The 16608-nt window shown below is 36.8% G+C and overlaps 2 protein-coding genes across 4 annotated transcripts in view; both read left to right on the top strand.

Moving 5' to 3' along the window:
• Positions 1 to 3291: 3291 nt before the first annotated feature.
• Positions 3292 to 16608, top strand: part of LOC107700319 (synaptopodin-2-like) — a 21898-nt gene continuing 8581 nt past the window's right edge. Inside the window, exons 1-2 of one of the 3 annotated variants that reach the window (XR_001635537.1) lie at positions 3292 to 3515; positions 5439 to 7672. Coding sequence is in view for 1 of the 3 variants with exons in the window: in XM_016501944.1 (XP_016357430.1) it covers positions 5722 to 7536 (1815 nt within the window). In the remaining 2 variants the exon portion in view is untranslated. Of the gene's footprint in view, positions 3516 to 4789; positions 4846 to 5438; positions 7688 to 16608 lie in introns of those variants that run through there. The other 2 variants (XM_016501944.1, XR_001635538.1) reach the window with 2 other exon arrangements.
• LOC107700320 (myozenin-2-like) overlaps positions 12741 to 16608 on the top strand; it is a 9873-nt gene continuing 6005 nt past the window's right edge. The window contains exons 1-3 of the mRNA XM_016501945.1: positions 12741 to 12919; positions 13980 to 14089; positions 15664 to 15830. Coding sequence (XP_016357431.1) covers positions 14008 to 14089; positions 15664 to 15830 — 249 coding nt within the window. The 5' untranslated portion in view covers positions 12741 to 12919; positions 13980 to 14007. The remainder of the gene's footprint in view (positions 12920 to 13979; positions 14090 to 15663; positions 15831 to 16608) is intronic.

The raw sequence follows: 16608 nt of genomic DNA, 5'->3' as shown, positions 1-16608 counted from the left end.
AAAAATAACTTATTAAAAAAAAAATAAAATAGTCCAGTTGTGTCCAAAATGTCTCTTTGTGTTGTTCCTCGAAGTAAAAGCTCACAGAGAGCTATGAAATAGCAGTCTTATTTGAAATGTCTTTACCTTTCTTCTTCTGTAAGGTTTTTCTCTTAGTTGTTGTTTTTGTTGTTTGATGTTATCTTTTCCAACATGAAAATCTTCTTCTGAAGACAGTTATCCTGTGATTAGCTGTGATTTGCTTCTCTTGAACTTCCCTCAGATTCAAGTGTAGTAAAAAAAAAAACTGTCAAATTCAACAAAAGATTTGTCTAGATGTTGTTTTGTGTTGATTCTACTACTTTTTTGAAGATATTTTTAAAATCTCTCTCTCTCTCCCTCTCTCTCTCACTCTGTAATTGTATATGTGACTGTCGATATTTGAACAATGTAACTCTTGTCTCAGAGGAATTATAGTGGTCATTTGTAAAATGTAACTTTTAATACGGTTTATTATTGTTCATTGTAAGTGTTATAATGAAATAATAAATGCCATCTGCCTTGATTTAAGCAAATGTATAACATTTCTGTCGGACACAACTTCTTCTTTAAATTCAGCTCAGTTTTAGAAAGATTAGTCAGACTACAACACTGATTAAACCTCAGAAATCCATGTGACATGAAATTTATATTCCAACAATAAGAAGCAAGTATTAAAATATGAAGTAGTATAGAGAAAATGTATTCTCTTTGATCCAAAATACAGTAAAAACAGCAATATTAGTGTCACATGATCTTCAGAAATCATTCTAATATGCTGATTTGCTGCTCAAGAAACATTTCTGATTATTAGCAATGTTAAAAACGGTTAATATAATAGTTAAATATAATGAAATATATATATACTCTAAACTTTTACTTTTACTAAACTCAACTTTTGGGTTAAATAAAAAAAAATAAAAAAAGCTGGGTTAGTCCATATTTGACCCAAAGTTGGGTTGAAACAACCCAGCACTTTTTAGAGTGTAATATAATATAACAGTTAGTATACTTTTTTTCTTCAGGATTCTTTGATGAATAGAAAGTTTGTAATCTTTAGTAACATTCTAAATGTCTTTACTGTCACTTTTGATCAATTTAATGCATCCTTGTTGAATAAAAGTATTAATTTCTTTCCAAATAAATAAATGAACAAACAGATAAATATCTTACTGACTCCATACGTTTGAACTGTAGTGTATAATGTTACAGAAGCTTTCTACTTCAGATGTGAAAGTGGAAAAACTGGGCTGTTGCTCCACAACGTAAAACAGTGGTAAGAGATGATATGTGTATGCATGTGTTGACTCCTATCAGACTTTCACATATCAAAGACATTTTGTCCAGCTGAAATATTTATTTGATGAAGGTCAAGGGTCAGCCCAATAAAACAGCTTTCTGTCAGAGATAAGAATGACAACGCACTTTTTCTGATGTGCCGTCCCTTGTTTCTAGAGGCTGTGTTTATTATCTGCATTTAGAGGCAATACACAAGCAATACTGCAACATAAAAGACAATGAGCACATGCATTTTACGCATATAGCAATTTGGACCGTACACTGGTCATATGAAGTAAAATCATCACTTGGGTGGTAATAAACTGTATATTTCCACCCCATTCATATCTCTTTATCTCTGTCCATGCTTGTATAATGAGACATAAATGGCAATGAGACTGTGTAAGGACCATCAGGAGGACAATATGGAAAACAACCACCGCACTGTTGTGTTTGGTTTCCAGGACACAAATGCTAGTTTAACATTTAGACACAAACAGTGAATACCATTCCTTCTAGAGAGAGAGAGAGAGCAGGAGAGCTGGTGATGGCACAGCAGAATTCACTCCATTAGACTCACTTGTGCCATTTTGGAAATCACCAAATACACGTGTGCATGCTTAGGCCTGGAGCTTGAACGCTCTTTTAGTCATGAACATTTTAGGGTTTTGTAGTTTAGACAACACAAAGTCAGTGTTTTTAATTTGCCGTGGATGGTTGGTTGAGCACTTCTGCAGTGCTGATGAAATATGTTGCAAATTTTAGTATTGCTGTTGATGATATATGAATATGAATTGTTATTCTTTTATTAGATATTTTTTATAATCATATTTGATAGAAGTTTTTCTGTTGTCTATCAGTAAGATGTGTGTCAAGAAGAACGTGTTAGATATTAACTGCATGTATATTTCACAGTGGGCTGAATTATATGGTTGCTCAGTAGATTTATTCAATAAGAAAAAAGCCAGATAAAACTTTTCTGTGCAAGTTAAGTTTCTGAGTTCTACGGCTCACAAGATCCCAGAAACCATTTGATTCTCTTGTCTATATTAGGGCTGTGTTACAGCAGGTTGTGCTTATTTTCAGCACAACATTACTTCACGGTTAAGTGCCTGGAATAGCAAAGGATTTTGTGCCAAGAAATGCTTTAAATGCTTTTTATATCTTAGTTATTGTTCTCTGTACATATCCATTCATTGGCTCAATGCAGATGAGTGCATTCTAGAATTAAATGGATGCAAAAACTAAAAAGTTTTTTTGATTTACATGCACTTTAATTGCAATGACATAAGCAAAACAAATGGTCTGTTATATATATATATATATATATATATACAATATATACACACACACACACACACATACCGTATATATTTACATTCTAATTCTAAGAGAAAAAAAACCCTGACCCTCTAACACTTGCACTCTCTATTCTATTTCTATTTTTACTACTTGTCTTTTTTTATTCTATCTACTTGTTTTCTTTTTATTTATTATATAAAAAAAACCTTGCTATGTGTACTGCGTTAGATTAACCGGGACTTGTCACAGCACTTACATATTATTGCCCTGTAGTTGGTTTTGATTGCTTATATTGTCCTCATTTGTAAGTCATTTTGGAAAAAAGCGTCTGCAAAATGACTAAATGTAAATATATATTCAAACAAATTCTCACTATAAACTAGTTGTTTATTAGCATGCATGTTGGCTGTTTATTACTACTTATAAAGCACATATTAATGCCTTATCCTGCATGATCATATTCACATACCTTAACTTAAAAACTACAATTAGGAGTTTATTGAGACAAGGTCAGACAGCCCCTCTGCACCTTTCTATTTCCATTGTGGAGAAACAGAAAGTGTTATCAAGCATGCAAGTGTGGCTCTGATCACTTAAAAGCTGGTTCTGTCAGCGTGCTTTGACATGACTCTGACAGTCCCACACTGAAAATACTTGTACAGATCCTCCTCGAAGTACATCTGAACAAGACAGCAGAGTCAGGTGGACTGCAGCTCTTCCAGCACAGGTTCACACTAGAAGCCAGCAGGAATGTTGATTCCTTGGAAACTGAGGAAGCAAAAAATAAAGGTATAAGAGGAGGAGGAGGAGGAGGAGGAGGGAGAGGCGTGGGACCTCCTGTGTGTCAAGTGCACTTCAAGTCCAGGGTTTTGAGCAAACAGAGCGGTGCCTCCTCGACGGGACCCAGCAGACATCAAGTAAGACAAAAACCTGCTCCAAATCTGTCCTTCAGCAGCTGTCCGTATCTGTCTCTGCTTTCTTTTTCTACTGTTATCTAATGTTACCTTACAAAAGAAATGTAATAAACATCGGAATACTTTAAATACTTAATACATTATCTTACATATCCAATAGAGTGAATTTTAACAATATGTGAGCCTGGAGCACAAGTCTTAAGTCGCTGGGGTATATTTGTAGCAATAGCTAACAATACATTGTATGGGTCAAAATTATAGATTTTTCTTTTATGCCAAAAATCATTAGGATATTAAGTAAAGATCATGATCCATGATGATATTTTGTAAATTTCCTACCGTAAATATATCAAAACTTAATTTTTGATTAGTAATATGCATTGCTAAGAACTTCATTTGGACAACTTTAAAGATGATTTTCTCAATATTTCGATTTTTTTTGCACCCTCAGATTATTGCACCAAATATTGTCCTATCCTAACAAACCATACATCAATGGAAAGCTTATTCATTCAGCTTTCAGATGATGTATAAATCTCAATTTTGAAAAATTGACACTTAAGACTGGTTTTGTGGTCCAGGGTCACAAATGTGCTCACATATTGAAACACTCAAGGATTTTTAGGTTTTGCTATTGGGGCCAGTTACACAAACATACTAAGTTTAACCAACTAGCAGTTAGCCGAGGGGAATTCAGTCTTACTTTTCAGATTCAAAAAAAGTTTTGACTAAGAAAAGGAATTCGATGACTAACTTTTTAAGACTATAGTTTAAGTAGTTAATGCAACCGGCCCTGTTGGTCTAATATGCATTTAGAAGCAATGGCATCTACATGTAAAAGGGCAATTAAAAGCACAAAGTGGCTTTAGATCAGTTTAGATTTTTCTCTTAAATTGCTCACCATTTGTCAATACTAGTAATGGTTTGGGAAGGATGAGGCAAGTCATATGCTAAAGCAGCATCAGAGAGATACTTCAATAAGAGTGTGTCCCTGCAGTAGTCCTCAGGCCACAGGTTTGATAGGCACCAGCATGTGTCAGTAGAGATTTGTCATACGATCCCTCAGTGAGAAGACCTGACTCGTTAAATAGTGGACCTCACCTCTCCTCTCTCTCTCTCTCTCTCTCTCTCTTTCCACCACAGAGCATGACACAGTTTGCACAGATACCCCCTTTAGGGGTTTTATGACGTCTCACAATGTTTGTTCACCTAAAAAGCTTTCAGTAAGTCAGGGTGCTTTGGACTAAGCTGACTGTTAGAAAGCCAAGTGTAAGCATTAGAATTTTTTTTTTTTTTTTACAAAGTTAAAAGATAGATTGCCTGGATTTATAGCGTAAGTGTGTGCTCATTTTCTAATAATTTGAGGGATGCTTATTTCTTATTTGAAAGCTGCAGTTGAATACACTTAAATTTAGAAAATGAACAATTGTATTCTGATAATAGCATTGGATTGAGTTGTGTGAGAAAATTGGATTTGGATGTAAGTTGGAATTGTTTTGATGCTATCTGATTAATGAGGCAAGATTAGTTGACTTAATCTTAAATTAGTATATGGTTAAAGCTTGAATGAGTCAGCTAACAATGTTCTTCTGAGGCTTGTGTGATGATGTTTTGATGGATTTATTAAGATGTGCAGAGAAATTCAACACTATAAACTGATAAAAATGAAATGCCACTTCAATAAAAATGTCAATACAATGTCAAAATTGCTTAATAATACCTTATCCTTTAAAATAATAGCTGGTGTTTATTAATAATGACAGAGGGAATGTATTAACCATTATTATTATGAGATGATAACACCATGATCCCATGTTGTTAATCTGGTCAATTTCTAAATAATTCCTGCAGTGTTTTGTGGAATTGCATTCTTCATATTTCTCATGCAATTTACCATATTTCCTTGTTCTACATTTACCTTCACAGGACTAAGATGGAGTGAGGCAGCTGAAAAAAAAAGCCAACTCTTAAGTGTAAACATAACATAAAAAGAAGGGCGAGTTGATGTTCAAGAAGTGTCTAAAAAAGGTTCACATGGTACGGATTCTGGGTGACAGATTTCGGGTCGGATTTCAGAGTAAGTCCGGACTTCAGATTGCCACAAAAAATTGATTCTGAAAAGAATACGGCTCCTTCAGTGCTCAGAACCACGGTACTGCTTTGAGCAAAACAGAATTTCAAAGTACAGACCGAGTCAAACTTGGAAACAATGGAGCATCTTCCACAGACTAAAGGAAAGGGAGTCTTAATGTTTGCCAAGAGGCGTCAAAGGATGGATGAGCTTTCCGAGGAACAAGAGGGAATGAGACTAAAAGGCTCGCCAGTGCATGCACCTGTTAAGCCTCCTCTGCAGGAACAAAGTACACAAGCCCCACAAGATATCTATGTAAGGCAACAACAACCATTTCAGCAACAGATGTTACCACAATCAGCAAACGGTATGAATGGTCACCAAGGTTCGGGCGTTCCCAGATCCCTCATCTCCAACAGAACTGCAAAGCCCTTCACGGGTGGCCATAATCAAGGACAAAAAAGTTTTTCACCAGTCAAAGGCGTCTCAAGCCCAACACCTAAGAAACCTGAAAACATATTCAAGGTTCCCGTTCCAGTAAACACAACGCCACAGGTTTGGTCCCCCACCTCAGACATCATTGCTTCACGTGATGAACGTATCACCATACCTGCAATTAAAACAGGGATCCTGCCAGAAACTAAACGGAGAGGAGCAAACAAGACAGATTCGAAAGAGATGCCTCCGCTTCAGAAAAAAGGCAAGCAGAAGTCCTTAACAGAGTCTGTTGCAGAAGACGACTTTCTCAGTCTGGGTGCTGAAGCATGCAATTTTATGCAAGCTCCGAGGATCAAGCAGAAAAACCCTCCACCTGTCCTACCCAAACCTGTTATCAACCCAGCTCGCCCTCCTTGGTCCGCAGAGCGCTTTCAGAGTCCCCTCGCACCATCAAGTTCAGTTCCAGCTATGGGACACACCCAGGTGCATGCAGTACCCCAACAAAGCCCATCAAACCTCTATCAATCAGCCTGGACTCCAGAACCGAGTCATGCACAACACACACCAGCTTCACTGCGTGCTGGTCAGTCTAAAACATCGCGGATTAGCTCACAAAATGATGGTAACTCTGTTGCTTCCTGCCCACCTCAACACCTCAACACATACGTTCAGGCATCTAAATCATTTCCTAAAGGTTATTCTTCAGATGCAGGTGCTTCTGAGGGGCTGAACCTTAAAGGAAAAGGAGCTGAACTGTTTGCTCGGAGACAGTCCCGTATGGACAAATTTGTGGTGGATGATGAGACCGTGCGAGCCAGCAAGGCCAGATCATCCTCGCCGACGCTTTCAATGCCAAGCACCTGGAAACACCCTTCTAATGTCCGTGCCCGACCTCCTGTATCCTACAATCCTATTTTGTCTCCTTTTTATCCCCTTGCGGTGGTCAAACAACCCCCTCCTGCAACTAGTGCAAAGATGAAGCCTAAAGCAAACAAGGAGAAGACGAATCCGCCACCCAAGCATCTCAATGTTCTGGATGTCATGAAACATCAGCCTTACCAGCTGAATTCCTCGCTTTTCACCTACAACTCCATTATAGAGTCTAAGCAGACTTCTGCTCAAACCCCTGCCAGTTTTCAACCCCAGTCCCTTGCTTGTGAGCCATCGGCAGCGCTCTCTCGCTCCCTAAATAGTTCGCAGTCAGTTAAGCAAAATCTGGTAAGTGTGCCTTACCCCTATGTCCCTCAGTCTGCATCAAATGAGGCCACCATTACTCCACAACAGTCACATGACAAACAACTAACCATGCGCGATAGCTACAGAAACAAAGGCCTCTCAAACGCCTGCATGCCTTCTGCAAGCTCTGAAGTCAATGTCTGTGTAGGGTCCTCTTTACCCGTGAATAATGAATACGCTTCACGGTGTGCAATACCAGTGGCTCCAAGACCAAAGTTTTCGGCCAAAAAAACAAACACTGGAGGCAAGCAATGGAAACCAGTCATTTTTCAGCGTTAACTGAGTTTTAAAAGGATCATGGCATGCTTTTTACATCATGTTTCTTGGGAAACACTTTAGATTAGGGAACACATATTCACGACTGACTAAGAGTTTCCCCTCAATAGACGCCTCATTTGCTGCTTATTGATAGTAAGTAAGGTAGTTGTTGTAGTAGTTATGTTTAGGTATGGGGGATCTAGACTGTGGTCATGCATTAATATGTGCTTTAAAAGTACTAATAAACAGCCAATATGCAAGTAATATGCATGCTAGTAACAGCAAATAGTGTTCACTAATCTAAAGTGTTATACTTGAGATTCACTTATTATTTTTTGCACAAACAACAGTATATATGCAAAACGAGTTGTTTTGGCAGATTGAAAAAGTGCTGTTTTTGCAGATAGGATGATTTTTGAGCATTTTTATAGCGCAATCACCACTAATATATCAAAAGATCAAAGAAAAATTGTTTCCTCATTCATTCTAGATCAATGCACAAGATACGATTTCCATGCATTATATAAGAGTTCTACAATTTATACCATAAGTTAATTTCATTATTTCAGAATTATTTCAATGTGATATGTTTCCACATTAATGACAGTTATTTTGTGTGTTTTTTTGTTTTTTTTTATAGAAAATCTGTTTGATACTTTCTCTTTTTTGTGTCAAGCAACACAACACATTCACCATATTATGCCAAGTGGGCCTGGATGATAAACTTGCGATTTTTGTCAGCCACATTGTCTAAGCAACAATTAAATAATTTGTGTTAAATGCACTAAATGCTAGAGTTTCAGATCAATATACTAGATCTCCCCTCGGATTGAGCCTCCTTTGCAATTCTGTCAGACCTCCAGATCAGTTGTTGTTAGTGAGGAAAACCTTTCACAGATGGTTTAAAGACATAGTTATATTTTTTTCTTGTGGATATTCTCTTTTCGGCATTTCAATTAATCTAAAAATATAATTCAGAATACTTCATTCGTATTATGTGCTGTTCAGATACAGTTAACAAAGGACGGGCAGTGTTGGGGAAAGTTACTTTTAAAAGTAATGCATTACAATATTGCGTTACTCCATTAAAAAATAGTTACTTTTTATGGAAAGTAATGCGTTATGTTACTTTTGCGTTACTTTTTAAATCTGGACAGGGCTTGCTTGTTTGTTTTTAAAATAAAAAAAGTTATATTTTTGGCAAATATAAAAGCCTTTCACACCAAAAGTGAAATGAATAAGCCTCAGGCTGAAGGGAAAGTACAGTAGAATACAGAAGAAGAAATTTCAACACACTTCAGCAATAAAAAAAGACACAAATGTTTGTCTAGAGTAATTTGTGCTTATTAGTACGGTTGAACTGGATCATCGAAGGTCAGAAGCAAATAGAATGGGATTAAATACATAAAGGATATTTGTGTTAACATTTAATTATTGCAGGTTTGCGTCATATTCTGAGTTGCATTATTTTTATTCATTTTGAGGAATACTGAATCTGTGGGGGGTTTTTTGTGAGTGAGATGAATTAATGCATATTCATATTTATTTTAGAACTACAGTAACATCTTCTGATTTCTCTCAACATGGATATTCTATTGTAAATTAAAAAGTAATGTGTTACTTTACTAGTTACTTGAAAAAAGTAATCTGATTACGTAACTCGAGTTACTTGTAATGCGTTACCCCCAACACTGAGGACGGGTGTACAGAATACTCATTCAAATATCATTCTGAACTATGTTACTTCTGTTCTTCTTTCGTCTTGTCATTTAGAAACTATTGCACTTCTCTTTAATAAATATTCCCATCAGCTCTGTCTCACGTCATGCTTTCTGTGCTCTCTCTTCTGTATTTTTCCTGCATTTTACCAATTGCACTTTCTTGTATTTCCATGTTACCAATGCTACTCTTTCTGCTTTCTCTCTGGTAAAGTCCTACAAAGACCAGTCCATACATGGAAAAATGCACTATATTTTCCATCAGTGTAATAAAAATGTAAATACACCTCAGTACTACATAACACAGAAGACTTTAAACAAACTCAAATGATGAGATATCGTAATTTTGAACAGTTCTGTCAGATTAGTTCTGTTCTTCTCAGATTGTTGATATACTCTTGCAGTGGGTTGTGGGCTGTGTTTGTCTTAACTCTGCACATAGCTCATTATATAAATAGCTCTTGCTCCACCATGTTTGAAACACACAAACCCTATTAAGACACCACTTCTGCTTAGAAATCTGATAGGTCTTACACTTCTGAACTAGTCAAGTGCCTTTAACCAGAGGTAAGTGCTGAAATATCCCCCAACTCAACTCCAAGCTGAATAGAAAAATCATGTTTTAATAACAACACTTGAGGACAGCAGTATTGTCTGACAGAGGTGATAATTAGACACACAGGTTGCAACTTCTGAAGCAATCATTTGGAAACTTTGCCAAACTGAGAAACTTCTCCTGAACGTCTCTCTTATCAATGCTATTTTAGCAGGAGTCTAGCTTTCATGTCTCGGAGTTCGAAGAGTGCAACTGCTCCGAAAAATGTTTTGATCGTATCTAATTATAACCCAGAATTAATCCTGTGCCAACCAACCCTGACCTCCCCTGAACCAAAATTAGCAATGTCTCTAAATAGCATTTACAGGCATCGTCCAGAAGAGGGCAGTCTAAATTTTAATTTATTTGTGTGAAGTAAAAAGTATTGTGAGAAACACAACAGCCATAAGAGCTTCTTTGTGTTGCAAACTAAAACTTGTGATTATTTGCTTGTGAGTCAAATAATGTGTACTGTTCAAAGTGTGCATGCTTATCTTTCTTTCTCTGTGTAGGGATTCAGCAGGAGCCGTTCCTTGTCTTTCCCTCAGAGACTGTCCTCTGTGTCTCCCGCTTCTCCTGTGTCCACCCCAGGTGTCCTTTCAACACGTGAATCACTGAGCAGGCAATATTCGTGGGTGGAACAGCCCTCCAAGGCGGTTTCTCAAAGCTCCTTTGGTCCTGAGGAGTCCAAAATCTCTGCTACTCATAGAAAATCACTACCAGAAACGGCAGCAGAATGGAAGCAAAGAGTGTTGTACGAGTCTTCCGGTGGCCCTCAAGAGATGGGGCCCGTAATAGCTGTTACATCCCCTATCAACAGCTTTACTTCAGCGCTTTTCCATACTTCACAGCTTCCGGTGACCAGCGAAAGGTACAGCAGGGGTAGTTCTCTGCCTCATCATATCACACTTCACACAAACTATCCACAGTCGCAAAGAGTCAGTTGGAAACTTGAATCAAATTAGTATTTTGATTGATCAAATTAAGTCATAGTGTGTGTGTGTGTGTGTGTGTGTACATATGCACACACCAAAAGTTTGGGATCAGTAGGATGTTTCTTAAAGTCGCTTATGCTCATCAAGGTTGCATTTATTTAATAAAAATACAGAAAAAATACAGTAAAATGTGAAATATTATTATAAATTTAAACAAACTGTTTTTTTTTTGTGTGAATATCTGTTAAACTGTAATTTATTTCTGTGATCAAAGCTGAATTTTCATCATCGTGGCTATTGATACAAATATACCCCAGCGACTTAACACTGCTTTTGTGCTCCAGGCTCACAAATGCTGATTTATTATCAGTATTGAAAAGAGTTTTTGCTGCTTCCTATTTCATGATTCTTTGATGAATAAAAAGTTAAAAAGAAACATAAAGGGGCTTTGTACATAAGCCTCACTGCCAACAGCCACAGCAATTTTCCAGTCAAGTTTATTTGTCTGTGCATGCCGATTAAAAACAAGATGAAAGGAATCGTTCACCCTTAACATGAAAAATCTTTCGTTTTCCACTCCAGTTGCTGTGAAGCTCCAAGAGGCCGAAAATAACCGTAAACAACATAACATTTTTAAGCATATACAATTTTTAAGCACTGAATGACAGAAGACACCAGATTTAACAAAAATAGCACTTTAGGGAAACTGAGCATTACTTGTATAGATATTTTAACGCTAGACTCGCTATATACATGTGTGTACATACTCAGTAAAATCTGGACTGAGTGGGTGTGGAATGAAACTCTGATGAAGAATGAAGTTTACAGTATATTGTTGGCCTAACATTCTAGCATTTTAATTAAGTTTACTTATTTTAATATATCTTAATATTATTAAATAACTTTTAGCAGACCCCTTGAAAGTTTGCTGAGGCCCTCTTGTTGAGAACCGATTATTAATGAAAAAGCGCCCATTATAGTGTATTTATACAGTATTATTATATTCATACACATTACACATTCTACACTACCTGAGCACAATTTGTTTTTCTTTAGTGGAGTAGATTAGTTGTATTTGTGTAACTCTGTACAGTTAATCTATTTAGTTGTGACAAACGCAGTTAGTATGCAACAGTGATTACTCTGAACTACTGATGGGATTTAGATCACTCACGAACAACATGTTTCAATAAATCATTATTATTTTTAAACTTATCTGAAATGATGGAAGTGTGATCTTTTCACTGTGTTGCCTTTGAGTCTCTGATTATGTTTTTATCTCTGATAGTGTGACTTGATCATTATGTTTCTGGACTCTCACTTGATCAAGTTCATCTTAATATTGCATTGCTGTTTGTGGCGTTCACAGTCACACGATTCTTTATTGTTCAATGTGTAAATGTTTATTTGTTTACCGTGTAAGTCAATGTGTGAATCGATAACTTTTTTTCTAATACTAACTCTAGACACAGCACAGATTATTATTTCTATCTGAATGAACCTCAGCACCCAGCATACACATTCTATTTAGAAAGCTTGATAATCCTTTTGAAATCCAAACAACAAACAATCTGAAAGTCTCTCATCTATCATAACATTCATCAAGCTGTTCCCTAAAGAGAGTTTTATTAATGCATGATGACTGAAAAATCTGTCACTGTTGTATATACCAATGTTTACTATAGTATACCACCATTTGATTCTATCAGATCTTTTTAAAAACAATAAAGCTGCAAAATTTATTATTTTGATTTTCTCCTGGAGCAGACAAGGATCTCATCAGGATGATATGTTATGTAACAAGACATTGTATGGAAAGAGAAATAGTGGGGTCTAAGCCTTAAATGACCCAGCCTGTGAAGCGAACAATTGCACACACAAAGTACTCGCTCTCAGACTTTGCACACTTTATTCTCATGCATACAGACAGTTCTCCCTCCCTCCCCCCTCCGTACCATAGCATTGTGAGAGGTTTGAGAGCTGAACACTGCTAAAATTAGCCTATTGATGTAAGCCGGTGTTCCACTAACACCCGCACACACCCCAGTGCAAGTCAATAAGAGTGCGAGACAAGGACAAATCAGGCCGGATCGATCTACCTAAAGTAACCTCTTCCTCTGTACAGGTAGAAATCAAGACACACGCGGATCTAACAGGTAAGACCATGGCCTTCCTTGAGAGACTGAGTGCAGTGTGGGCATAAAGATAACGATAACAATGTTGGGGGTTGTGGACATTTAAACTGTGATAACAAAACCTAGATACACAGAGACGTGTTTTAGATCTCATGATGGATAAATGTGCACATGATAATGGAAAGATGACTAAAACAGAAGCCCTAACAAAAGAACATTAAACTGAAAGTGATTGTTTAGGAATCTCTTTCTGATCTGATTTTTTTTATTGTGACAGCAATACAAGTAGATACTGATAATATTGTGTTACCATTAAAAAACTAGAATACCAGTTTATCTACACAAGCATTGCTAGCAATGTTACCAAACAAGAGAATTCAGAGACCGACCTTTTTGAATTTTTCAATGAGAGCAGCTAGTTAAGGATGGAATGGCAAGGCCGTGTGAATTGTGCAAAGAAAGTTTCTTTTGGCTTTGATCAGCCTCAGTAACCCAATCTACACCCTGGACAAAATGTTCTGTCACCAGCTCATGCTTCATGACATATGTGACCCTGGAGCACAAAAGCAGTCTTAAGTCGCTGGGGTATATTTGTAGCAATAGCCAAAAATACATTGTATGGGTCAAAATTATACATTTTTCTTTTATGCCAAAAATCATTAGGATATTAAGTAAAGATCATGTTCCATGAAGATATTTTGTAAATTTCCTACCATAAATATATCAAAACTTAATTTTTGATTAGTAATATGCATTGCTAAGAACTTCATTTGGACAACTTTAAAGATGATTTTCTCAATATTTAGATTTTTTTGCACCCTCAGATTCCAGATTTTCAAATAGTTGCATCTCGGCCAAATATTGTCCGATCATAACAAACCATACATCAATGGAAAGCTTATTTATTCAGCTTTCAGCTGGTGCATAAATCTCAGTTTTGAAAAATTGACACTTAAGACTGGTTTTGTGGTCCAGGGTGACATATATATTCTTATTTTATAACTCTCATTATCTCACATTATCCTATAAATTGACTTTCGATCGTTCTACTACAAGTATCTGTGTCCTTTATGTATTGCAGCACTACTGGGATTCTCATTTAACCCAACATGTCACAGTTCAGCACTCTTTCAGTGCGTGAGAGGAAGAAGCAGGCAGCTGCTCTTTGCCATGAGGTCCATGGTGCCAACGGTATAACCTTCTGCCAAAACCTGCTCTCACATCAGCACTGAATGATTACAGAGAGAAACGCCAGCGTTTAGAACGTGGTTCAGGGCCACAGCCTCGTTCTAGCCATAAATAATCTGGCGTGGATGTTCGTCTGCCTGTAGCGGTGGATTCACTCTGTTATTGTCACAGGCTATTTCTGCAGAGGCTAAAGGACAGCTGTGCTGGAGCCGAAATGAGAACAGAATAAAGATCATGGAGAACAAGAGAGCTTCTCCTGTTTAAACAAGCACTGAACCTTGAACCTTTTTAGATTAAGTACAATGCTTTAAACGCTTTAAGTAACAATTTATATTGAGACATCATTCAGTAAACATGATGCCAAAAATGAACGCTTTCTATTCTAAATATCAAGTTATGTTTGGAATCTGGTCTTGGAAATGTACAGAATAACGTCATGGGCATAGCTGAAAAGCTCCTGCTGCAATAGCGTGACATGCACCCTTTAATAAAACATTCATAACCATCATATTTAACCTTTTAATAATGCTTCTATTCCAGTTTCTATTAAGGTTGAATGATTTGTCATGTGACCTTTCATAGAATGTGTGTCTAACACAGGAATCCAGACTATAACCTTTTGTACTTTTGGTTTCTTTATGCCATGATATGTTGTGTGAATAAATTAAATTACTGTATGTGTTCAAATATGAATCATATGAAGCATCAATAAAAGTTTACTTTATAATAACTTTCATACCACTCACTATTAAGTCATTAACTACGGAGCCCCTAAAGGGACATTTGCTAAAATAAAAAATACACAGACTTTCGTGTGCGCACGCGTTACAGTTTCCGTTTGCGTCATTTCTGCCATCTTACAAGGAAGAAAACAAGAGCATGATTTAATTAAGATCTATGTTAAATTTGTCCTTCAATACAAAGACATTGTTTCTGTTCTTGCACTCCGACACAGATATATCATCAGTGAGCGGCATAAGAACAGCCATATTCCACCTGAACAATACATAACATTTCAGGACTGTACATCTGTAAAATAGCACATGTGCATATTCATAATACTGTCTATTTTCTCTATATTTTGCACATAACTTCTCAAAACATTTGCACATTCATAATTCTGTCTATTTTCTCTAGGCTATTTTTTTTATCATCATATAGCTATTATTTTGTTTTAATTTATTGTCTATTCTCTTTATTATTAGTGTTATATTTCATTTTATTACCTTAAATTATATGTATGTCTGCACTTTGTCTGTACTTGTTTCCACTGGAAGCTCCTGACACCAAGACGAATTCCTTGTGTGTGTATAAACACAGCTCTTTCTGATTCTGACTTTTAAAACACATTTTGAGGTCTAGAAGCGATTGGTACAGTAAAAAGTGCTCAAATTTTTGGATTTCGATAGGACAATATGTACTGTATATATATATTGTCCCACATAAAACTTTTAAATATATAGGAGCCATGTATTTTATCATGTATTATTAAGTTATTATAAAGCATTATCCAAGGTTTTATAAATGGCTCTGTTGAATTATTCTGTAATAACACAAATGGTGTGGTATTAATGCAGGTGTTACGATGGACCTGGGAAAGAAACTTTCCACTCCAAAAGACATCATGCTGGAGGAACTCTCTCTCCTCTCAAACCGAGGGTCGCGCCTTTTTAAGATGCGACAGCGGAGATCAGAGAAATACACGTTTGAAAGCATTCAGAATGAAGCCAATGCCATGTTTAATGTAAGTAGCATCTAAACAGATACACTGGCTTGAGCATACATATTGTGCATAACAAACCATGATATGGCAGCACAAAAGATGCAAATCAATGCAATACATATTGTGGCGCTGATAATACCAATAATATCGAAACTTTCTTCTGACGTGATAAAGGCTCAGATATCTGATTTGATGTTGAACTTGACACTTAACCACTGACGCTGGGCCTAGAAAGACTAAACTGTTATATAATTGTGATTTGCTCGTTTGAACTACTGTACGTGTGGTTATTTTGTAAAGCAAGCATGTGCTCAGCTGAATGAATGAATGGCAGCCACACATGGATGATAGCACATGCCACGTGCCTGTGTCCTTCTGAATGTTCCTTCTTTAGGATCCTACTTCATTTATCATTGTTCAAGTGTGTGTGTGTCTCTCTCTGTGTGTGTGTGTGTGTGTGTGTGTGTACCTGCACATTATATGGGGTCCAAATGTCCCCACAAGGATAGTAATAGCAGTAAATTTTGACCTTGTGGGGACATTTTTGGTCCTCATGAGGAAAGCAGCTTATAAATCATACAGAATTAAGTTTTTTGAGAATGTAAAAATGGCTTGTGTGTGTGTGTCTGAGTGAGTGAGTGAGTGAGTGAGTGTGAGAGAGAGAGATAGAGTGTGTGCGTATGTGTGTGTGTGAGTGTGAGTGTGTGTGTGTGAGTGTGATTGAGAGAGAGAGAAAGAGAATGTATGTGTGTGTGTGTGTGTGTGTGTGTGTGTGTGAGTGTGAGTGTGTGAGTGAGAG

Source organism: Sinocyclocheilus anshuiensis, unplaced genomic scaffold (assembly GCF_001515605.1).
Source record: "Sinocyclocheilus anshuiensis isolate Anshui unplaced genomic scaffold, SAMN03320099.WGS_v1.1 scaffold326, whole genome shotgun sequence".
NCBI classification, from domain to species: domain Eukaryota; kingdom Metazoa; phylum Chordata; class Actinopteri; order Cypriniformes; family Cyprinidae; genus Sinocyclocheilus; species Sinocyclocheilus anshuiensis.
This window is presented reverse-complemented; position numbering and strand designations above follow the sequence as displayed.